At 49.7% G+C, this 25,295-nt stretch overlaps 1 protein-coding gene across 1 annotated transcript; it reads left to right on the forward strand.

The window, feature by feature from the left end:
* Positions 1–381: 381 nt before the first annotated feature.
* On the forward strand, positions 382–18,638 carry CD300LG (CD300 molecule like family member g). The gene is made up of 6 exons (XM_042782868.1): positions 382–421; positions 1,513–1,848; positions 8,797–8,917; positions 10,853–10,965; positions 11,921–11,970; positions 18,528–18,638. The coding sequence occupies exons 1-6, from the start codon at positions 382–384 to the stop codon at positions 18,636–18,638; spliced, it is 771 nt and encodes a 256-aa protein (XP_042638802.1).
* Positions 18,639–25,295: the final 6,657 nt, after the last annotated feature.

The following is a 25,295-nucleotide window of genomic DNA, read 5'->3' on the forward strand; positions in this document are numbered from 1 at the left end:
CACTATAGCATTTGACCCATACAGGGACTCCAAATTTCAGAGATTATTAAAAGCCAAGATGTAATTTTTTTCTGATCCATATTCATGACTCCCTGAATTTTCCTCACTGATCCCTTGGGGGACATGGACCACTTGTTAAGATCCCCAGAAGGATCTAGTTCAGAGCTAGAGACTGAGAGACACTTCCAAGGGTGCAGGCCAGGGGAGGTCAGCCTCCAGGTTGGTGTGGGGAGGGGTGGATTCACCCAGGAGCCTCCCCGAACTAGCCCTCCCCACCCCTTCTCATCCTGCATCCTGCGTCTGGAGGAAGTTAAAGCCAGCGATAGCGGAGAGAGAAGACACACTGCACAGTGTCTGTGCCCACGGTGTCCAGAGGCCGCAATGAAGCTCCTCCTGCTGTGGGGCTGCCTCTTGCTCCCAGGTGAGATTGGGGGGGGGGCACGGGAAGGATGGGGACCTCATGCTCTAGCCCACCCAGGGGACCTCCCAGACCAATATTTCTTTTCCCCAAAGCACATGTGGTGGTGACTATGTCCCTGCCTCCTGGTTTCTCCCATGCTACCCATCCTCAGCCTCACAGAGGGTCCCGTACTTGCTACCTCTGGAGCCTGGAGCCTGTTCCCTGGAGTCCCCAGGTCTTCCCTGTGGCTTCTGGTCTGTCCTCACTGCATGGCTGTGAGAGTGAGTTTACCTCTCAGATCTCCCAACTCTGTGCCAAGCCTGGAGGCAGAAAGGCACCCCTATGGATGTCCCACTACACTCAGCCAATATTTATTGAACCTCTGAGAGAGATAGAATTATTTAATCAATTCACAGCCCTGCTTTTTTTGTTGTTTGTTTTTTTTATTATTTTGTACCCTTTAATATCTGAAAAGGAGCTCTGGCAACGTAGTGCCTAAGGCATTTGACTGCTAACCAGAAGGCTGATGATTCAAACCCACCAGCCACTCCTCAGAAAGAAGGTTGGGCGATCTACTTCCATAGTGATACCACCTCGGAAAACTGTGGGGTCGCTGTGAGTCGGGTCCAACTCGACAGCACATAGCAACAACAACAACAACAATATCTAAAAGCATGACACACTAGACAACTGCCAGTTGTTCCATCAGCAGTGTTTTTCCTTATTGGTACTTAAAACAGTGGTGTTTGTTATATATGGTGACATCTTAAATGATGAAATGGGATATCATCTATAGATGAGAAAACTCAGAGGCCCAGAGAGGTTAAGTGACTTCCCAAGGTCACATAGCTACCAAGTGGCAGTACTGGAATTCAAACTCCGCTCTGTCTGAATCCAGACACTGCAGCCCTCCTTCACCGTGCCAGGTGTGGGAAAACAGCAACAGCTTTGGGTGTCCCAGGGGAAGGGCATTCTGGCTTGCAAGGCTGCCCCCAGACAGGGGCACCGAGTAAAGCCCGCCTGCCTTGCTGTGAAATGGAAACACCTGGTCTTCAGTCTGGGACTTGGATCCAGCAAGCTCTGACCTCCCCACCCCTCTGCTGTAGTTTCAGGGTCTGAAGACCTGAAGGGGCCAAAGGAGATCAGCAGGTTTGAAGGTGACACTGTGTCCGTGCAGTGCTCCTACACGGAGGAGCTGAAGGGGCACCAGAAATACTGGTGCCGGAGGGTCGGGATCGTCCTTTTCCGTTGCTCGGGCACCATCTACACGGGAGAAGATGGCCAGGAGGTGACACAGGGCAAGGTGTCCATCCGCGACAGTCCCCAGGAACGGACATTCACTGTGACCCTGAGGGACCTCACCCTGGAGGATGGTGGGAAGTACTGGTGTGGGATCAAAAGACTGGGCTTCGATAAGACTTTGCTCATCTCTCTAGTCGTCTTTCCAGGTAACAAATGCCCCTGCTTCCCCTGGCCGGGAGGAAGGGGGTGAAAAATATAAGAGAGAGGGGTGGGTCATCAGAGGGGGCCCCAGTTCCCCATCAACCTCACTGAGTGTCTGGAGGACTCTATGGCATCCTCACAGCATCTAGTGCAGACGTTGCCATGGGAGTCCTAGCTGCCCAAGGTCACACCAATAGTGGCAGAGTACGATTGAACCTACCTCTGTCCAACTCCACCTTCAAGGACCTTCCTCTCTGCCCAGATATGTGGGAAGAAGATTGCCATGGGTGGAGGGCAAGATGGACGTCCCAGGGAATAGGAAAGGCTCCCTCCCTGGAATCAGAAATGTTTCTGGCAACTGGAACCAACCATTGCTGCATCCCAGCTGTATCCTACAGCATCACCCCAGCCGTGGCCACACTGGCCTCCCACTACTTGTGACCTTAGCTCTTCCTCTCAGCCTCCTCTTCCCAAACCTTAAGTCCCAGGGACAGGTGCTGGGAGTGCCTGGGAACCACCATCTGGTTGGATGGGTGGATAGATAGATGCCTCCAGTCAGCTCTGACTCATGGTGACATTATGTATGAGAGACTGAAACATTGCCTGGTCCTGCGTCACTCTCACCAATGCCAGCATGTTTGAGTCGATCCCTGCAGCCATTGTCTCAGTCCATCTCACTGAGGGTCTCCCTCACCCTCGCAGCCCTCTGCTTCACCACACGTGATGTCCTCCTCTAGTGATTGGTCCCACCTGATGATGGTCCAAAGCAAGCAAGTTGGACCCTGTTCTGTGATCCGTAAGGTTTTCATTGGCTCATTCTCAGAAATGGATCACCAGATCTTTCCTCCTAGTCCGTCTTAGTTCGGAAGTTCCACTGGAAACCATCCACTGTGTGTGTCGGGGCGTGACTCTGCTGGTATCTGAAAATACTGGTAGCAAAGCTTCCATCATTTGGAGGCAACACACAAGCCTCCAAAGTATGACAAGCTGACAGATGAGTAGATTCATGGGCTGGAGGACTCTTCGAGGGCCAGGCTGGAGCCATGGCACCTAGGTAGGAGGCGGGGCACCTCTCTACGTGCCTACGGCCCAACATGGGCTGCCTAACTGAGTAGAAGGCAGCCAGAGAGGGCCAAGGGAAGCGGCAGACCCGGTCTGCGAGGTAGCAGGGGTGAAGCAGGGCTTTGTATCCCCATTTCACAGTTGGGGGACTGGAGCTCCAGGACATGCAATACTTTACCCAAGCTCTCATGGCAGTGGTGGAGCCAGAATTCAAATGCAGGTCTTTTCTGGCTGTGGAGTTGGCTTTATTCCCATAACCAGGGCCCATCCCCATTGCCAGAGCCATCATCCATGAGCCCTTATTTTAGTTCAGGGAAATAAATTTAAACTCATCAAAGAATCACAGCAGAATGGAAACCCCTCTGCACCTGCTCATTATTTCCATGAGTCCCTGACCCCTTCCAATTCTTCCCTTATCGTTTGCATTTTTGCCTAAATCCCTTGTGTCTGAGGAGAACTGTGCTCCACAGGGTTTTCAAACACTGATCTTTCTCAGAAGTAGATCACCAGGCCTTTCTTCCAAGGTGCCTCTGGGAAGACTCGACCCTCCACCCTTTTGGTTAGGAGCTGAGCACATTAACTGTTTGCACCACCTAGGGACCATTTTACCCAGTTGTGGCCAGTTTTACCTACAGGTAGGCTCTCACTGCCTTTTTTTTTTTTCCTGAATTCTTACTTTTATTTGTAATTATTTATTTGTATGTATGTATGACATGTTGTTGTTGTTGTTATGTGCCTTCAAGTGGGACCCAACTCATAGCGACCGTTCCTTGGGTTTCCGAGGCAGTATCACTACGGAAGTAGATTGCCCCATCTTCCTTCCGAGGAGTGGCTGGTGGGTTTGAACCGCCAGCCTTCTGGTTAGCAGTCAAGTGCCTTACACAAATAAATAATTTACATTATCATCCTCCTGTATCAGATCTGCTGGGCTCTCTCTCATGATAATTGGGACATTAAAAATGAAGGAGGCTAATGACTGGCCATGGTATGAAGGCACTGATGCTTCAGAGGAGGGTTCGTGCCTTCTGTGAGGGAGTCCTGGATTGGAGTCCTGGCCAATACACTGCATGAAGAGCCACCCCCCTGTCTGTCAGCAGGGGCTTGCATATTGCTATGATGCTGAACAGGTTTGAGCAGAGCTTTGAGGCTGAGAAAGACTGGGCAGAAAGGCCTGGTGATCTACTTCTAAAATCAGCTAATGGAAACCGTGTGATCTGAATAATCACAAGGGCGGTGCAGGACCAGGCAGCTTTTCCTTCTGACTCCAGGAAGGCAGCAGACAGCAACAACAATGGCCATGGTTGCTGGTAAATGTTTAACATCTGGTCAGGGCAGGGGAAGAGAGCTCTGATTTGTAACGTTTGGTGATTTCTGTGGTGTAAATGCATCTGCCACGGCTTATTTCCAGCAGCTAACAGTTTAGCAACCGGCTGGCAAGAGTCCGGAAAATTTGCAATCAGCCCTTGTGAACCAGTCTGAGCTGTCTCCAGCTAAGGGCGAAACGTGGCAGGAATTTCTAGGAAGGTTAGGAACAAGACAAGTGTATCACTCTCCTGTCTGTTATCCATCATTGCCTGGAGGCCCCAGGCAATGAAATAAGACAAGATAAAGAAGTATAAATAGTGGGAAGGAAAAGATAAATACCCTTTGTTTACAGAAGATTTGGTCATCTACTTAGAAAAGCTGAGAATAAACTGACCTGGTACTGGAACAGGGAATGATGGGGAAAGGGAAGTGTCCAGATGCCACGTAAGTCAAAATGGACGGGGGAAGTGACTGGTGGACGTGGGGAAGCTGGGGGAGCTTGGCTCCAGGGGTTTGGCCACAACAGGTTTCTGTATTGGCCCTGTCCCTGTCGGCCTTTTGCCTTTGAGGGTTCTCAGCCTAGTGGAGGAGACCCTGTAAACAAGTTGTTGTTGTTGTTAACTGCCATTGAATTAGCCCTGAGTCACAGAGACCTCTGCACAATGGAAAAAAGTGTACAGGGTGCAGGTCAGATAACGGTCCATTGTGATTCGCAGGGTTTTCATTGACTGGTTTTGAAAAGCAGATTGACTGACAGGCCTGTCTTCCTAGTCCATCTTAGTAAACAAGTAATTGCAGCATAATCAGTTATGCCAGAGGCGTGCACAGGATGCTGGGGGACACAAAGGAGAGGGGCATTTGCTCCTTTTGAGGAAGGCATTAGGGAAGTGGTGACATTTAAGCTGGATACTGAAGACCAGGAAAAGCATTGCCCAAAAAGGAACAGCATGCCAAAGGCATGGAGGCAGGCAGAAGGCTAGTTTAATTGGAAATGGAGGATGACTCTGAACGGCTGGAGCACCAGCTGGGGAAAGAGGTGATGCTGCCATGGTGGGTTGAAGCCTGAGTTTGCAAGGCCTTCCAAAGGCATTCTAAAGAGCTTGAACGTCATCTTACAGGCACTGTTGTTGTTGTTGTTTTTAAGTATCATCGAGTCGTCTCTGACTCATAGCGAACCTATGCACAACAGAACGAAATACCGCCCGGTCCTGAGCCAGCTCCATGATTCTTGCTACACTTGAGCCCGTCGCGGCTGCCACTGCGTCATTCCACCTCGTTGAGGGCCTTCCCCTCTTTCATCGACCCTCCACCTTACCAAGCATGACATCCTTCTCCAGGGAACGATCCCTTCTGACAACATGACCGAAGTATGTGAGATGAGGTCTGGCCATTCTTGCCTCCAAGGAGCATTCTGGCTGCCTTCCTTCAGGACAGACCAGTTAGTTCTTTTAGCAGTCCATGATACTTTCAGCATTCTTTGCCAACACCACAGCTCAAAAGCATCAACTCTTCTTCGGTCTTCCTTATTAATTGTCCAGCTCTTACATGCATAAAAGGCGATTGAAAATACCATGGCTTGTGTCAGGCACACCTTAGTCCTCAAGGAGACATCTTTGCTCTTTCACACTTGAAAGAGGTCCTTAATAGGTATATCTATGAAATGGGGAGTGTGTCCAAGAACATATATAAGGTTGGCAGACAATGTTCCTATAAGTTTATATGAATGATCAGAATTCCCAGGTATATAGTAGAGCTGATAAGGGGCAAGGTTGTGGTCACTGCTTGGTCACAGCCAGCTACCCAGAGGGACCGAGTAGTTGAACCTGCAGGCTTGGGACCATAGTTGCAGGGGACATCAAGCTCAATTGGCATAACACACTACACAAAACATTGTTCTACCTCCTACTTTGGCGAGTAGTGACTGGGATCTTAAAAGCTAGCAAGCTGCCATCTAGATGCAACGATGGGTCTTTCCTTGTCCAGAACAAAGAATGAAGAAACCAAAATTCATGGAAACAATCAGTCCTAGCGCCTGGTACACCATCCAATCTGCAGCCTATACAACTATGAGGCCAGAAGAACTAGATGGTACCTGGCTACCACTGTCATCACTTGGAAGGGAATTTATGTAGGAGATCCTCGACAGAGAGGGAGAACAATGTGGAACAAAACTCAAAATCATTTGGAGGAAAAAAAAAAAAGGTGAAGACCAGGTTTGCTGGTCCGATAGAGCCTGGTGGAACCACTGAGACTATGGCCCCTAGCTGCCCTTCAGGTCTGGAATTAAACCCACACCTGTGGTTTCCAGCCAAACAAAATACAGGCATATGAGTTGAACATTTACCTCAAGTAGATACACTCCTTGGAGAGAACAATCATGGGAGAAAGAAGGGCTGCTTATGCACAGGGAGACAGCTCAGGGGGCAGGAGTGTATGGAGGGATGGACACTGGGAAGAGGTAACTATGGGGAGGAAGTGGAAGGGAAGCTGTTGCATTGTGGTAAACTGTGGTCAATGTCATGAAACAAAGTATATGTAAACTGCTGTACAGAAAGTGATTTTGCTCTGTAAATCTTCACCCAAATCACAATAAAACAAAACAAAGAAAGAAACGGAGAAAAAAAAAAAAAAGAAAGAGGTCCTTTGCAACTGATTTGCCCAGTGCTATACATAGTCTGATGTCCTGACTGCTGCTTCCATTGGCGTCAATTGTAGAACCAAGCAATGGGAAGTCTTTGACAACCTCAATCTTTTCTCCATTTATCGTGATGCTGCTTATAGGTCCAGTTGGGAGGATTTTTGTTTTCCTTATATTGAGGTATAATCCACACTGCAGATTGTATTCTTCGATCTTCATCAGTAAGTACTTCAAGTCATCCTCACTTTCAGCAAGCAAAGTTGTGTCATCAGCATATCGCAGGTGTTAATGATTGATTCTTCCTCCAATCCTGATGCCATGTTCTTCTTCATATAGTCCAGCTTCTCGGATTATTTTCTCAGCATACAGATTGAATAAGTATGGTGAAAGGATACAACCTTGACACACTCCCTTCTTGATTTTAAACCATGCAGTGTTCCCTTTTTCTGTTTGAACGACAGCCTCCTGGTCTACGTACAGGTTCCTCATGAGTACATTTAAGTGTTCTGGAATTCCCATTCTTCTCATTGTTATCCACAATTTGTTATTTGTTATAGGCACTAGGGAGCCGTTAACTACTCTATAGCCAGGAGTGACAAGATTCAATATATATTTACAGACAAAACTGGCATCCATGTGAAGGATTGCATGGAAGGCGCAGGCTGGGGAGCAGTAGGCTACAAGAGAAGCTGAAGGCCTGAGCTAAGCTGGAGGTCAAGGGGACTGCATAGAGAGGACTGCTCAGCTGGAATCCACTACCCTTGGCTCCTGATTGGCTGAGAGGGGAGGAAGGGGAGACTCTGACCTGAGTTGGGGGTGGGAAAGCTGCTGGATGCTCCCAAGGAAGGGAAACCAGTTCAGAGCAGTGATGTGGGTCCTTCCCTGAGACCAGCCTCTCCCTTTCCTCTAGGGCCCTGCTGTCCTCCCTCCCCTCCTACCTTCTTCCAGCCTCTTGCTACAACAAGCCTCCAGCCCAAGGCAAAAGCTTGGCAAACCCAGCCCTCAGAATTGAGTGAGTGCATGGTTCTTCTGTCCCTCCTCCACCCCTTTCCCAAGAAACATCCAGCGAGTGCTGACCTGGTGCCTGACGCTGCACTTTGTGACCACTCAGCTACCCCACAAGCCTGGGAGCAGGGTTGTCCAGCTCAGGGCAGGGAATGGAGGAGGCTCAGTAGGGTTGGGTCCCTCACACAAGGTCACACAGGCAGTGGTAGAGGCAAGAAGTGGACACAGTGCTCTGTCTGCTCCATCCAGGGCCTAAGGGTGAGCAGGAAAGGTCAGGCTCAGGTTCCATCTCTGCCACCCAGTCCTGCCCAGCTCTGTGGCTGGTAGAGAAGCCAAGGATTTGTGAGCCATAGGTGGTTGGGGTGGCATGCTATGGTGATTTGAAGACTTTCTTTTCTGGGAGGGAGGAGGTGACAACTGGCCAGGACTGTAGAGGATGGAGAGAAGACAGCTACATGAGTGGTCACTGGAATGGGTCATGAGGAGGAAACAGGGATGTCATTGTACCTCCTCATAGAGAGAATAGACTGTGGGTACTGAAGGGTGAAAACTTACGTGCAGGGGAGAGATGTGCCTAACATATGATCTGCTTGTTCAAACTGGCCTCATCTAGGTCTCTGCTTGCTTACTGGGGATGACCTTCAGCTAGGTCTGCTCTGAGAAACTGGTCCCGGGGAGGCTAGAGTTTAGGAGTCAAGGGTCAGAGGGCTGGGGATGCTGGGGTTCAAGGTTCAGGGAAGGTGCTGAGGCATTGCTTTTGGACTTGTAGCTTCTCCTGGTCTCCACCTGAGAGTCATCACAGCCAAGCAGGGGAAGACAGGGGCCGAGGCCCCTCTATACACAGGGATCACCTCCCTGTACACGCATGCAAGACCCTCCCTATACACAGGAGCCTCTCCTCACGCAGCGACTGCTCCTCACACAACGACCTCTCCTCATGCAGCGACCTCTCCTCACACAGCAACCTCTCCTTATGCAGGGAGCTCCCACTTGGCCACACAGCTGGACTCCACCTCGGCAAAGGGCACCAGTCCCATCCCCAGCAGCAGCAGCTCCAAGTCCAGGTGAGCCCCAGGTGGCCATGGTCACCTTTCAGACTGTCACTATGCCTTTCTACTAATTAGAACCTGACACCCCTTCTTCCAGATGGCCACAGGCTCTTTTCATAGCCCCAGCTTGGGGTCACAGGGCAATCTAGAACTCACCCCCATTTACCCCTTAGCAAGGTTATTGAGCAGCAAACAACCTGCACTAAGGGAAGCAGCAGCCCTGTTGCTTTGGACTCACAGACCAACCTCCACCAAGTTGGTGGGTCCAGCCATAGTCCCAGTCTCTCTCCCTACCCCAGACACAGGGGACAGCTACGCCAGTTCAATAGCTTTTGCTGAACACTTCATACTGCAGGCAGATTCAGACCCAGCTGAAAGTGTCACCTGGAGTTGATGACTGGGGTTCCTTCCACACCAGACGGGCATAACACGGGCTGACCAGAAGCTATGGTCCCTAGTGCCCTCTGAGGTCCTTGAGAAGGACAAGGGATGTGACTGGGACTCAGAATAAGAATGCCATATTGCAACCTCATCTACCCTGAGACCTGAGAATTAGATAGTGCTCAGCTACCATCACATACCATTCCAACTGGGGTTATAATACTTGGTCCTGGATAGAATGGAAGAAAAGTATGGAGCAGAGCTCAAATCTTATTTTAAAATAAAGGTCAGACAAACTGGAACAGTAGAGAGCAGAGGACTCACGGGGACCATCTCCCTGAGATGCTCTTTAAACCTAGAACTAGCCTGTCCTGTGAGATCACCTTTTAGACAAATAACTGAGTGACACACAAAATAAAGAATTGTACCCATAAGTTCAGTGCCCTACTTAAAAAACATTAGTATGAGACCAAAAGTCAACAATTACTTGAAAGCAAAGATAAGAAAATAAATAAGAGACTAGCAAAGGAACAAACTGAACACAATTAAAGAGACTGTTGACACTGATAAATGTAACTAATGTCACCAAACAATCTGTTGGAATGGTCAAATGGGACTCTAATTTGCTGTGTAAACTTTCACCAAAAATTCAAAAAATCTGTTTTATTTATTTTTAATTTTTATTATTATCTGGGTGAAAGTTTACAGAGCAAATTCATTTTCCATACAGCAGTTCATACACATTTTGTTTCATGACATTGACTGCAATTCCCTACAATGTAATAGCTCTCTTCCCACTCAACAAATACTATTCAAAGAAAAGAATGCTATGTTGCCCAGTGTGATAGTGATATCAAGCAGAACAGGCCATTGAGAATGGCCCAGTGTACCACTTCACTGAGCTCGGATCCCAGCTGTGTGAGTTGCTTAATCTTTTCAGGTGTCAGTTCCTCCTGTGTGAAAGCAGGCCAGTCCTACCTAGTTAAACAGTGTTCATGAAAATTAATAGCTAACACTGGCACTAGTATAACTTGCATCAAGCACTGTGCTGAGCACATCCAAAACAATTTAATTCTCACAACCACCCTCTGAAGTCTTGTTGTTAGTTGTTGATTGCGTGCAAAGTGGAACTGCTGCATAGGGCTTTCAAGGCTGCGACCCTTCAGAAGCAGACCCTATCTTCTGAGGCACCTCGGGGTGGGTTGGAACAGCTAAGCTTTCATCTAGTAGTTGAGCACTTACACCATCCAGAGACCCAAAGTCTTATTATCAACCCCATTTTACAGACAAGGAAATTGATGCCCTGTGAGGTTAAGTCTCTTGTCCAATGTCACCAGTCTAGGACATGGTGGAGCCAGGGTTTGAACCCAAGTGGCTGGCCTCAGAGTCTGAACTAATAAAAGAATGCATGTCAGGTGCCAGGAGCAGTAAATGCCCTGCAAATCTTTGCTAGGCTAAGTTGGGTTTCACAGTGGGGACTGGTTTTCTCAGCCCTGTGCCTGAGACCCCAAAAGCCATAGACTGGCTTATCTGGTAACAGCCACTGGGCTTCTCCCATCTCATCCCCAGGGTGTCCGTCCCAATGGTCCGCATCTTGGCCCCAGTCCTGGTGCTTCTGGCCCTTCTGCTGGCCACAGGCCTGGCTGTCCTCGGCAGTCACATGCTCCGCCAGAGGAAGGAAGGTGAGCAAGGGTGGGTGGGAGGTGGGTGGGTAGCTCCCAGGTAGTGTCCTCTCTGAGACCTACTTTTACCTCTTCAGAAGACCTTTTAGGTCTAAGTGTGTCCAATTGAGATACAGGTGTCAGGAGCCTGGCTCCTCACTTCTGAGAAAGTCACAAGACAATGCAATCACTACTGTCCTTATCAGTCCCAGTGCAGTTATCTCCAAGCTCTTCAGGTCCAGCCCTTTGTGGGGGACTGACGGCCAGGAAACACTGAACCCAGCACTTGAACTTAACAGGGATGAACATTATGGCCCCACACCTGCCACCAGGTCTCTACAGGTGCTCAGTCCCTTCCATAGGCTTGGATTCAAATCCCAACACTGATACTGCAACTTATTCCTCAAACTGTGGTCCCCAACTAGCAGCAGCATCCCCTGGGAGCCAATTAGGAACACAGACTCTCAGGCCCCAACCACAGATCAACTGATTTAGAATCTGTATTTTTAATATTTCCAGGGGCCTGCATGCACATTAGGGAGCCTGGGTGGTGCAGCAGTTAAACACTCAGCTGCTTATCAAAAGGTTGGCAGTTCCAACCCACCAACCACTCCAAGGAAAAAGGATGTGGCAGTCTGCTTCCGTAAAGATTATAGCCTTGGAAACCCTACAGGGAAATTCTACTCTGTCCTATAGGTCACTGAGTCAGAATCAACTCTATGACAGTGGGTGTTCACATTAAGGTTAAGAAACATGGCCTTAGCACACAGAATTTCTGGCCCACACAGAGGCCCTCAACAGCTCTGACCTTAGATGCTGGGTCATTGCCAAGGAGCTGAGATGGAAGGGGCTTTTCTGTCCAACCTGTCCTACCAACTCTATCTGCAAGGCCCTTGTTTACAAGGGCATCCTACCTCTCTGGAAGCAGCAGCAGGCTACTCCTGACTTCCAGGTGCTTCTCCTGGGTCTCTTTCAGCTCATCTAGCCATGGAGACAGAGAACCAGAAGGTCCACCTCTCACACTTGGTAAGGAAGGAGGTAAGCTGAAGCCTAAGCTCAGATCCCCTGGCTCCTGGAAGTCAGGACTCCTGGGCCCTGCCTCTGTGTCTTCCCACTTGGTCTCTACATCTGACTTGACCTAGAGCTCCAGCTTGCTTGCTGCCCAGTACCCTCTCTCTGTCCCCCTTTTACAATCAGAGAACTACAGAGCTAGACCCAGAAGGGACCTTTGAGATTATGTACTTCATGGTCCTCTAAGTTTGGCTCAAACTTCCTCTCACAATGCTGTGGTGGTGGTGGTGGGAGGGGTGTGAATGCCATTGGAAATGAACTCCGGGGCCCAAACAAATAAATCAGAACCTCTAGGGCTGGGGCCCAGGAACCATCATTTTGCAGAAGAGGAAACTGAGGTCCAGAGAGGGCCCTTCTCTGACCCCTGCAACAAGAGACCATCCCCTCCCACCCTACTCCTCCACCAGAAGTATGTGTCAGGATCACGGTTCAGGGAACCACCTACCTCCTCCAACCCTCTCAACCCACCCGGCCTCTCTTCTTCTCAGCTATTTACAGTAATACCTCCACTCTGATTCCCTCAAACATGGGGGCAGGAAAAGGGGATTGCTATCCGTTCTTTCCTGGTGCCAGTGAGGACAAAAGACTCAGGTTCAATTCCTTTCCCCAGGGAGAGGGTAGGATGGAAGCAGGGTATTGTTCTTGGCTTAGGAAGCAGCTGTTGTTGTCTCAGGAAGCTCCACGAGGCCAAAGGTGGCTGAAGGCAGTGAGGGAAAAGTTATAGGGGGGAGGAGGAGCTGCCACCAGCCACCTTCAGAGTGTGGCCTCCTGGCTGTGGTGTGAATATATGGCTAGTGTGTGAGGGAATTGCCTGTGTCCTCTGGAGGGGAGGCCGGGAGGGTGCCTGTACCAACCAGGTTTCCTGCTCTGCCACCTCCCCTGCCCTCACTGGGAGGGGCTGCCTGGTACTTTCCCCTGCTTAAGGTTCCTGGCCCTGCCTGATGATGTGGGAGGGGACAGAAAAGGGCAGAGGGCCTCTGGGAGGTGGTTTCTCAAGCCTGAGGGGGTCAGAGGCAGAGCCCTGTGTCGTTGTTAGGGGCCATCAAGTCGGTTCCAACTCACAGAGACCTTTTGTACAACAGAAGGAAACACTGCCTGGTCCTGCGCCATCCTCACAATCACTGCTATGCTGAGCCCCTTGTTGCAGCTACTGCATGACTGATGAGTCAATCTGTCTTGTTGAGGGTCTTCCTCTTTTTTGCTGGTATCCTTCTCCAGAAACTGGTCCATCCTGATAACATGGCCAAAGTAAGTGAGAGGAAGACTTGCCATCCTCACTTCTAAGGAGCATTCTGGTTGTACTTCTTCCAAGACAGATTTGTTTGTTCTGGCAGCCCGTGGTATATTCAATATTTTCACTAACACCATAATTCAAATGCATCAATTCTTCTTCAGTCTTCCTTAGTCATCGCCCAGGTTTTGCATGCATATGAGGTGATTGAAAATACCTTGGCTTGGGTCAGGTGCACGTTAGTCCTCAAAGTGACATCTTTGTTTTTTAACACCTTAAAGAGGCCTTTTGCAGCAGATCTGCTCAATGTAACGCATCATCTGATTTCTTGACTGCTGCCTCCATGGGCACTGATTGTAGATCCAAGTAAAATGAAACCTTTGACAACTTCAATCTTTTCTCCATTTATCATGGTGCTGCTTATTGGTCCAGTTGTGAGGATTTTTATTTATCACTTTCAATAAGCAAAATGAGAGCTCTGTATTCATGACAAATTAAAGGCTTCTGCTTTTTCTTGGTTTATTTTCCTTTTGATTTTCCTGTGGGTTTGAACTCCTGACCTTTTGGTTAGCAGCTGAATGCTTTACCACTGCACCACCACAGCTTCTATGGGTTTTCCTTGTTTGTTTGTTTGTTTGCTTTTGTACTTTTTAGCAGACTCTGAAGGTGGAATTGAGAGGCTTGCTTTGCCCACTTTCAGGTCAAAGAGGAAAGTGGATGCTCTACTTGCTCTGCAAGAGAGCACCAGGGGGCATAAACACTTGGAAGGAAGTGATAGGGGTCAGGACAGCATTTTCCTTCCCAAGAAGCAACCCTTCCTGTTCTAGGAGGATTGGCCTCCAACCATTCATCTATTCACTCCTTCACTGAACACTTATTTTGTGCCAAGGGCTTGACGTGTATTATCGAATCTCTGTAACTCCTACATGAGGTAGGTATTGTTGTTATTTGCCATCAAGTCGGACCCGACTCATAGCGACCCCTCCTTGGGTTTCCGAGGCAGTATCACTATGGAAGTAGATTGCCCCATCTTCCTTCTGAGGAGTGGCTGGTGGATTTGAACCGCCAGCCTTCTGGTTAGCAGTTATGTGCCTTAGGCACTACACCACCAGAACTCCAAAGAGACCCCGGTCTACCTGGCGGGGAGTGGCTGGTGGGTTTGAACTGCCAGCGTTGTGCTTGGCAGGCGACTGCCTTAGGCCCGAGGCCATCCCCTATGGCCTAGGTATTGTTACTGCCCCCATTTTACAGATGAGGAAGGAGAGGCTCAGAGAGGATGAGTAACTGGCCCATAGCGGCCCAGCCAGAAAGAGACAGAGTTGGGAGAACTCACTGAAGTCTGTGGAGCTGGCGGCAAAGCCCCTCCCACTGGAGTCCAAAGAGTGTAAGGGATGACACAAAGCCTACCACCCAAGACTCCTCCCCAGACTCAGGAGGGAGACCAGTCCATGGCCCATGAATGAGAAAAGGCCATGGCTACCTAACTTGGGGGAAACCAATGGCCCAACTGGCATTGCTGGGTTCAGATCAGTATTCCCTGCTTCTCTGCTGCTATTTTTGTAGTGCCTGAAAACGGGGGCTCTCACATAACACTGTGTATATTCAACAACCAAGAGGAGGTGTAACTTCTGTGCAGAGAAAATGCCACCACACTTGCTGTTCATAGCGCAGGCAGGGAGATTATGAGAGACTGCAGCTGCACTGGACATAGGCTCATGGTCCTACCTTTATGGGTTGGTCTCTGCCCATGAGGTTCTTTCCTCAAAGTCAGTCAACCCTTGAGCAGGGGAACCCTACTACTACTCCCTGCTCCTGGTGGTCAGTGGTTACCAGTGGCTGGATTGTGACTGAATCATAAAGCTATAAGTCTGGGCTTCGTGGGAAGTGGATCTGACTTCAGGAGTCCTCTAGTCATGCACCAAGGTCCCTCTGTCCTCCCCAGATGGTCAGGGCTGAGGGAAGGAACAAGGACCATGAGTGACACAGAGCATTTGTGAAATCTCCTTCCCCCATTCCCTCGTCCCCCAAGTCACATCTCACTGGAGGTCTGATTCTTACCTTGTTGTCTCTGTGAGGCTGAAAATATCACCAGAGACACCTCAAACCTCTGCCTGAGCCCTGTCTTCACAGCAAAGGTGTGGATGGAGGCAGAGGTCACAGTGAGCAGACAAGGGGCACTGAGACAAAGAGAAATGTGTGGTATGTCCTCCCAGATGGCTACATGGCAGGGAAAGAGCTGGGGTCTGGGGTCAAACTGTTGTATTCACAACAGTGAATCGAATAATGAATCCCAGCTGGCCCACTTGCCAGCTGTTGACCTCAGACAAATTACACCATCTCTCTGAGCCTTGGTCTCCCCATCTCACATGGCTGTAGTTAGTGACCAGTGAGAGGAGACACCTACCTATACTGGGAGCATCTTCCTTTGGCTGCTTCGGTGCCCATCCAACCATGGAGGAGGCATGGCTGGGGACTTGGCCAGTTCCAGCCTCTGCTCTGAAGCAGCTGCCCACCTGGCAGGGCAAGGGAGTAAGACATAGGAGGGCCTGGGCTCCTGACCTGAGGACACAGGGGAGCAGCCAGGCCCGGTCAGGAGGTGGACTTCCCTGCTGACCCAGACTGTCCACCTCTCCTCCCTGGGCCTCAGTTTCCTCATCCGTCAACATGGGGCTTCTCAGATAGATGACCTGTTAAGAATCCGTTAGTAAATCTTTGCTCTCTCTGGGCCTATTATAAAGACAGCGGCCTTAAAGGATTGTTGTTACCTGCCATCGCATCTATTCTAACTCAGTGTGACCCTGCTCCACAGGATTTTCCAAGCTGTGACCTTTTTTTTTTTTTTAACCTATCTAGGAATTTTCCCTGTCCTTCCCTCCCCTCCCTGGTAACCAACAAAGAAAGTTTCCTTCCATGTATAAACCTTTCCTTGACTTTTTACAATAGTGAACTAGTACAATATTTGTCTGTGATTCACTTATTTCACTTAGCATAATGTCCTCCAAGTTCATCCACATTATGCACTGTTTTTGCAGAATCTACACTATTCTTTACTGTTGCATAATATTCCATTGTGTGTGCGTAACACAGTTTGGTTATCCATTCCTCCATTGATGGACACTTAGGTTGTTTCCATCTCTTTGCTACTGTGAATAATTCTGCGATGAACATGGATGTGCATATATCTATTGGTGTCCTGGCTCTCGCTTCTTTAGGATATATACCTAGAAATGAGATTGCTGGATCAAATGGTGTTTCTATTTCCAGCTTCTTAAGGAATCACCATATTGATTTCCACAGTGGTTGTATCATTTCACAGTCCCACCGGCAGTGTATGAGAATCCTAATCTCTCCACATCCTTGCCACATGTGTTATTTTCTGTCTTGTTGAATTTTGCTATCAGTGGTGAGGTGAGATGGTATCTCGTTGTTTTGATTTGCATCTCTCTGATGGCTAATGATCGTGAACATTTCTTCATGTGCTTGTTGGCTGCCTGAATATCTTTGGTGAAGTTTCTGTTCATGTCTTCTGCTGATTTTTAAAATTGGATTGTTTTCCTTTTTAATGTTGAGGTGTTGGAGTTTTCTATAAATTTTATAGATAAGTCCTTTATCAGATATGTCATTGCTGAATATTTTTTCCCAGTCTGTAGGTTCTCTTTTTACTCTTTTAGAGAAATCTTTTGATGCACATAAGAATTAAAAAATTTTAGAAGGTCACAAGGAGCTCTGGTGGTGTAGCGGATAAGGCACTTGACTGCTAACTGGAATGTCAGAGGTTCAAACCCACCAGCTGCTCCGTGGAAGGAAGACGGGGCAATCTGCTTCCATAAGGATTTACAGCCTTGGAAACCCAACAGGGGCCACTATGAGTTGGAAATGATTCGATAGCAGTGAGTTTGGTTTGCGTTTTAGAAAGTCACAATCATCTAGTTTCTCTTCTGCTGTTTGTTCGTTGTGGGTTATGCTCTACAGTTGATTTATGTTAAGCCTGTGACCTTTTGGAAGCCGGTCTCCAGGCTGTCTTCCAAGGCACCCCTAGGTGGGTTGGAACCACCAACCTCTCAGCTAGTAGTCGAGTGCTTAGCTGTTTGTGCCACCCAGGGACCTCCACTTTAAGTACACAAGTTACTACAAAAAAAAAAAAAAAAAAAACCACTGCACTGCCATGGAGTCGGATCTGACTCATAGCGACCCCTCCTTGGGTTTCTGAGACAGTTATCTGTACAGAAGTAGATCCTCAACCTTCCGAGAGTGGTTGTGGGTTTGAACCACCAGCCTCTGGTTAGCAGTCAAGTGCCTTAGGCATGAAGCCACCACAGCTCCCCAAATAACAGTAATGGAAACAAATTAATCATCCCAGGAGTTCCCATACGGTGAGTGATAAGACATTACTATAAATATTGATTATAACCCTAAGGGGAAATTATTTCCATTTTACAGCCGAGGAAACTGAACCTCAGAGAGGTTAGATGGCTTACCAAGGTCATCCAGAGACACAGGAAGTGGAAAAACCAGGACTGGGACCAAGAACTCTGACTCCACAGTCGTATTGGTCTCCTTGCCCCGCGCCCCACCTCACCTTCCTGTCCCACCCATATGTGTCTCCCCCCTCCTCTCACAGACCATCCCTGCTGCCAAGGACAGGCTGTTCTGACCAAGTGTCTGTTACAGGTGTCTGGGAACGCCTGGGTCCCAGAGTATGCTGTGATCAACCTTGCTGAAACCTCAAGACCCACTGGGCCTTGCGCCAGCCATGAGCCCTCTGCCCCTCTTAACACGGACATCCGGTGCCTAAGCCAGGTGCGGACAGAAGCGCCACCTCCCTGACTCCAGTCTGACAATGTGGGGAAGTGGGGGTGGGGCTCTTTCCTCCACGTCCACTCCCAGACCTCTTACCTCTGTCCACCTGTATCCGCCTCCCTGCACCATCACAGTTCCATAGGCCATTCCACCCAGGAAGCCAAGGCTCTTAACCTCACTTCCCCTTTGACCAGTCCAGAAAATTCTGGAATAGCTTGTTGGGAATCTGGGCTTGAAGAGCTCTGGGCTGGCAGGATTCCCATATCCAAAGCCAGAATCTGGCCTGAGGGTAGGAGGATGGTCTCTCGGGGTGGATGGATTGTGGGGGTGGTGAGGCAAAGCCTGAGGATCCCGAGGAGGGGAAGTTGTTGGTTCCTGTGCTCCTGGAGACAGACGGGCAGAGGCCTGGGACCTGTGGGGAAGGCTGGGGTGGACCCTCTTAACTGGATTTTGCTTTTAAACGCTTACTGTTATTTTACAGACTTCACAGGAAGAGGAGGCCCCTTCCCGGGACCCTAAGGACGGCAGCCCAGTGCCTCCTCACCACTTGTCTGGGGAGGAGCTGTGTTTCTCTGAGTTCATCCCTGTGTAGCACAACCCCCTGGCCAGGCCTGCCACGAAGCTGAACAATCAACTTTGCTCTAACTCACAGGACCTTTAAGCAGCCACCATGGAGTTCATCTGTTCTGACGCCAGGCTCCCCACCCTCCCCAGCCCAGGTTCCCCCTACCTGTCCCAGGTGACCTACAAGCATTTGTTAGCCCTGGAGCCTGCAGGCAGTTGCCTTGCAATGCCAGCTGAAGAAGTGGACCTCCCCCAACAAGCTCTCACACCCATCTGCTAACCAAAAGGAAGGAAAGCCTGTCAATCTACTTCTGAAAAACTGGCCATTGAAAATCCCGTGGAACATGGTTCTACTTTGGCATACATACAATCTACAACCATGAATTGGAGGCAACTTGATGGCAACAGGTTGGGAATATATTCCCTCGGGTAATTTAAGCAAGTGAAATAGAAAAAAGGCACCCTGGTAGCGTAGTGCCTAAGGCACTTGACTGCTAACCAGAAGGCTGGCGGTTCAAACCCACCAGCCACTCCTCAGAAGGAAAATGGGGCAATCTACTTCCGTAGTGATACTGCCTCGGAAACCCAAGGAGGGGTCACGATGAGTCAGGGCCAACTCAATGGCACATAACAACAACAACAACAACAACAACATCTCTCAAAGTAATCAGAAGACAGAAATAGGCAAAGGAAAAGTAAGAACTCTTTCTTGAGAGACTGGGGTCACCTCAGATGCAACTATTGGTCTCTCCCCATCCAGAGCAAAGAAGAGTGAAGAAAATCAAAGATGCAGGGAACAATTAGGGACTAATGGACCACACGAAACCTCAGCTTCCTGAGACCAGAACTAGATGGTGCCTGGCTGCCACCACCAACCGTTCTGATAGGGATTCCAATAGAAGGTCCTGGATAGAGCGGGAGAAAAATGGAACAAAACTCAAAATCATAAAAAAAGACCAGACTTACTGGTCTGATAGAGACTAGTAGAACCCCCAAGGCTATGACCCTTAGACACCCTTCAGGCCTGGAACTGAACTCACCCCCCGTGGCTCAACTTTCAACCAGACGATAAGCCTATAATGTAAACAATAATGCCATGGAGGTACATACTCCTTAGAACGATCAACTATATGAGGCTAAAAGGGCAGCACTTTCCCAGGGACAAGCTCAGAAAGCACACACACACACACACACACAGATACACCCTCCATGCCATGGCTCCACGCCTAGATTCGTTCCTGTCAGCTAGTGGAAGGTTTCACAGTTTTTGGTAAGTTCTATAGCGTAGTGCCTAAGGCACTTGACTGCTAACCAGAAGGTTGGAGGTTCAAACCCACCAACCATGCCTCAGAAGGAAGATGGGGCAATCTACTTCCGCAGTGATACTGCCTCGGAAACCCAAGGAGGGGTCACTATGAGTTGGGTCCAACTTGAGGGCACATAACAACAACAACAACATAATGACCATAATTTAAAATAACATATTGATGTTCTTGGTCAGACCTATTGTCAGAGTGAGTTAGAAACTGGTTTTATGCCCAGAAATCAAGGCAAAAAGATTGGAAAGTGAGATGGAGCCTGAGGGAGAGGCTCTGTAGAGTTGCCAGAAGCTAGAGCTGCCAATGACAGGCAGTCATTGGACCCTCACAAGGAAAGAGACCTCTCAGGCATCGGAAGCCCAGCTCATGGGGGCAGCCATCTTGGAGCCACAATGCATGTGGGAGCCAGATGTGCCAGGTACGTGACCTCTGACCATCATCTGTACCAGAGAAGGAGAAAGTGCAGTGTGGGCAGCCTCCCAGTGCTCCCACCTGTATTCTCTCTTACTGCACTTTCACAAGTGTTGGCCCAATGCTTAGCATTTTCACAATTATCCAAGTGCTTAAAGCCCCCACTGCCACCTCCACCTTTCTCAGGGCTTGGTCTTCCTTCCAGAAGCAGTTTTTCCCCTCTCTGCATTTCCCCATCAATGTGCCCTTATACAGGTGCTTTAATAGTGCAGTGCCTAAGGCATCTGACTGCTAGCTAGAAGGTTGGTGGTTCAAACCCACTCAGCCACTCTGCAGAAGGAAGATGGGGCAACCTACTTCTGTAAAGGCTTCCCACCTTGGAAACCCACGGGGGTCACCATGAGTCAGAATCAACTCATTGGTAGTGAGTTTGTTTTGTTTTGTTTTTGTACTCTAGGGTGGTGATGCCCATATGCAGGTCTACAGACAAGTTCATCTGTGGCAAAATGAGAAAATTAAAGACGAAGCAGAAATGTTACCACTCAGTTGAACATATTTAATCTAAAGCATTACCCTTTATTCTGTTTCAGTAGTTAGGGATTGTGGTAGTTATGTTTGTGTGTCAACTTGGCTGGGCCTGGTTTGAGTGGCTGGGCAGCTGGTGGTAGTTATTCCCCATGATGAGATTGGCAGTCATCTCCATGGTGGGATATACCACAAGCAGCTGAGTAGCTGCCTTTGGGATGTGGTCTGCTTCCTGTATATAAGAAGAAGCTTTGAGAATGGTCTCTAGCTTGTGGCATGCTTGGACCCTGCATGTAGCCGTGTCGTTGCTCAGCAGCCTGCCATGCTCTGCCGACCTTGGGACATAAAATGGACTTAAGTTAATGGCCTGCCGTGTGGTTTGGTAACATCGGGACTGTGCCTTTTTACTTGCCAACCTTGGGGCTTCTCAGCCTCAGCAGCCAGCAGCTGTCTGAGTTAAGAAATGCCTCTAGCTCCAGTGGTCTGGGAGCAGGAGGCAGAGCTGGACCCCAAGGTTGAGGGGCTTTCGCCCAGCCCCTAGAGTCTGGCACTTTGAACTTGGACTTAAAGCCTCCAAATTGTAAGAATAAACTCGTTTGTTAAGGCCATCCCATTTGTGGTGTATTTCTTGTCAGAGTGGCACTAGGTAACCAGAACAGGGATTTTACTCCATTACACGCTGGTGTGACATAAACTGATATTCTTCTCAATCTAAGAAAATCCTTCCGGGAGCCCCGGCTCAACCAGCGGAAACAAAATCTCAGTTCCATTGCAGAGGGTTCCTTCCGTTCCCTAGAGTCACACTTCTAAGAGCAGAGCTGGGTCTGGAAAACGGAAGTTGGATGTTGTGTTTCAGGCAAAGTGGTGAACAAACTTCTGTGTTTTGAACAATGAGATCCCATGAAGCAGTTTTGTATTGTGTTTCTAGGATTTGGGGGAATCTCTGAGGCTATAAAACCAAACAGCCCTCAGGGGTTCGGTGAGTGAACAGGCACACAGGAAAGTGGGGTTCCAGGTTAACCCCAAAGCCAGGTTAATGAGGAGGAATGGTAAATGGGGTGCCACCTGCTGTTAGTCTCTGAGTCAGTCCAGCTCATGGGGACTCCATGTGTCACAAAGTAGAAGTGCACTCCAGAGGGTCCTTCAGCTGTGATCTTAACAGAAGCAGACGGCCAGGCTTTTCTTGCAAGGTATGTACCACAGGTGGGTTTGAACTGCCAACCTCTAGGTTCACAATTGTGTGCACTGTTCGTGTCACCCAGGCACCTTGCTAGAGGCGTTTGGAGTAGTGATAACTTACAACAGCATATAAAAATAGAGAGGGCATGTCAGGTAAGTTAGAAAGCAATGTGATCCAATTTGGGTAACACAATCCATGTGGGTACGTACACAAACCATGCATGTGGACCTGCCCTGCTAACAGTGTTCACCTCAGGACGGGGAGTGGTCATGGAGGAGGGGTGGGAGGAAGAGATAGAGTCCATTCAATGACATATAATGAGAATGGCTGGATATAAGGTAATGGGGACTCCTCAACTTGGAGCCAGCTGGTCAGAAGTGGGAGTGACCCTGGGGAGCCCAGAACTTGCAGCTGGTATCTGAAGTGAGGGCAGTCTATGGAGGACTGTGCCCTTACCCTTGGCCTGATTTCTGAGGAGTTGCTGTCATTAGTCTTTTGCAAAGGAGTGGTGGACAGAGTGCTTCCCTTCAAAGCACACACGGACGAGAGGAAGATGGACCGGGCAGTAGCCTTGGCTTGGAGCAACACTGGGGCCTCCACAGGCATGTGAGACTTCCCCCTTATAATGACATCTGGGTGACATTTCCACTAGCTCTGTGGCCCCTGTTGATGAGCATTCACAGAATGAACCTGAGGCCCAGAGAGGTTGAGGGACCGGTTGAAGGCCACACAGCAACTTCCAGGTGGACAAGTGGATTAGCCATGGAGTCCCCGGGTCTCTTAGCTGTCATAAACACACACAAGCTAGGCATTTAGAAAGAGCTACTTTCGGGGTGAGGAGTGCAGGACAGGGGAAAGCAGATACCACAGAGCACATGTCTCCCCAACTTCCATTCCAGAATTGTCTGTGCTTGCCTCCCAGCTCTCAGGGCTCCCTGGACCCTCTCCCAAGGCATCCACCCACCTCTCCGGCCCACTCCCAACCAAAGACAGAGCCCAGAAGCCTTTGCTTTGACATTTAATGCAAAGAAAAGAAAGAAAACCAGTCAGAAAGCTGAGGGGTGGATGGCTGAGGGAGGAGAAGAAGGAGGCTGGGCAGTGGGGGCAGGGTCTTCTTTATCCTGAGGTCCTTCAGATACAAATGTCTACCGTGGGGGGAGTAGGATAGAGTTATAGAACAGATGTGGTTCCAACCCAGCCCAGTCCTGCGTGAGCTGAGGATTCTAATGGTCATGGCTCCCCTCTGATAAGGGTCTAGAATGGGCTCCGTGTGGGGCTGGGCAGGAGGGGAGGGGCTGAGAAGAGGCAGGAGAGGAGGCACCAGGCCTGACCCTTGGGCATCACCAGGGGGATCTACGGAAAGAGCTAGGTGCCAACACCCCACGGGCACCCACTCTGCCCGGACACTGTCCACGGCGACCAGTGTCAGAGGTGGTGGTCTTTTGGGCAGGGAGTCTGGAGGTACACTGAGAGGGTTTACTAAGGTGGCTGTGACAGCACACCTTTTCCTGCCTTTATTCCCAACTCCCCCAGGTGAGGGGGGACTGGCAGAGGAAACCAAGCAGGAAAATACCCCATCTCCCTCCCACTCCCAGTCCCCTTAGGCTAAGTCAGAGACAAAAAGGCCACAGACTAAAAGGGAAAGAGAACAGAAAGCCGACTGACTGCTATAGTGTCTGCAGAGCTATGCAATGAGACCACGCAGGCTCTGCCCTTACATCTCATCTGCATAGACTATGCAAATGCAAATGAGAGTCCTAATATAATAAATATATTTCTAAATTTGTAATAAATATTGTTTATTCTCCCTCCCCTTCCCTAGGAAACGGGCACACAGTGGTTCAGGGGCCAGCTGGGGCGACACTGCAGTGGAGACTTAGACACCAGGAGCCACAGGGGCTGAAGTGGCAGTGGGGGTCCGGGGGAGGGGGAAGGACAGCAGAGGAGGATGAGTGAGACGACTGGGGGGGTCAGGATAGCATCTTAGAAGGGATTCTCCTATTTTACCAAATTGCCTTCCCCAAGACTGGGGGTGACATTCAGGGTAGGGGTACAATAGAAGAGGAGAGTTCGCAAAAGACATCTGGGGAAGGCCAAGGCTCTGGAAGCTGGGGAGAAGGGTCTTATAAGAAATGGGGGCCGGCAGGGAACTCATGACAAGGACCCCCAAGGCAAACACTCCCTTGCTTCCCCCAAAAAAACAGGCCTTACATATACACACATCAGCTCCAAAAACACAGACCAAGAGGCAACAGAGTACAGAACCAACCATAAGACAGTGCAGACAACAGTGTGAATGGCGCCCCCTGGTGTGTGCAGTAGGAGTCACCTAACATACAAACCTCCAAGCCCATGCTCTAGGACCCAGTGCGCACAAGGTCCCCTTCATGCTCTGCCTCAGCCCCCAGGGTCAGGGGGCCAAGGCAGCCTTGATGTCCCTAATGTGAGCAGGGCATCTAAACCTAGCCAGAGAGAAGACCCAGAGGACAACGGTCATAGGCAGAGGGCCCAGACATGTCCCCACTATGGGCCATGGAGAGCTTGAGGTCTTCTGTCAGCAGCAGACTCCTTGTTGCAGGGCTCAGCGCTCCAGGGGCACAGTGAAGCCTATAGAGAGACTCTGGCAGTGAAAAGCTGTGGATGAGAGAGGGTCAGGGCAGTGTCCACTCCTGGGACCTCTACCCCACTCGAAGGGAGATGAGACGGGTGTCACAGCAGCTGGGGCAGCTGGCTCATGCTTTGGCTTCTCCAGGTTCAGGCTGGCACCAGGCTGTCACCACCACTTGGGCCTGCCTGGCTGCCAGTAGGCCATGCATTCCCCTGGGAACAGCACCAGGCCTGCTCCTAGAACACAGGGGTGAGAGGTGGAGGCCCAGGAACGGGATAGGCATGGCCAGTCCAGAAGAGAAAAAGCTACTGAAGATGAGCGGCTGGCAGGGGGCAGTGGAACCACTGACCACAAGGTCCCAAAGCAACATTTCTCTTCTCTGAACTGAGTATTATCAAGGTGACTGACATGCTCTGAGAGAGACATCTGGTGGCCAATGGGCATAGGGAGTGGGCAGCACCTGGGCACAGACGTACCCCACAAATACCCACCCCCCGGCAGCGCACGCATCTACGCTGAAGCCAGCCTTAGGAAGAGCTGGAGATGGGGCTAAGGATAGTGGCTGGGGGCCAGAGTTGGGGAAGGGGGTGGACTCAGGGTTCTGGGTCACAACCCAGAGAGGCGAGGTCCGGGGAGCAGGGC

The sequence above is a fragment of the Orycteropus afer genome, unplaced genomic scaffold (assembly GCF_000298275.1).
Source record: "Orycteropus afer afer isolate SDZICR_OR568_19922 unplaced genomic scaffold, OryAfe1.0 scaffold00495, whole genome shotgun sequence".
Classification (NCBI taxonomy): domain Eukaryota; kingdom Metazoa; phylum Chordata; class Mammalia; order Tubulidentata; family Orycteropodidae; genus Orycteropus; species Orycteropus afer.

Coding starts and splice junctions, on each gene's coding strand:
- CD300LG (XM_042782868.1), top strand. CDS start 382: ATGAAGCTCCTCCTGCTGTGGGGCTGCCTCTTGCTCCCAG. Junction 10,966..11,920: donor GCTCCGCCAGAGGAAGGAAG/GTGAGCAAGGGT, acceptor GGTCTCTTTCAG/CTCATCTAGCCATGGAGACA. Junction 11,971..18,527: donor AGGTCCACCTCTCACACTTG/GTAAGGAAGGAG, acceptor GTTATTTTACAG/ACTTCACAGGAAGAGGAGGC.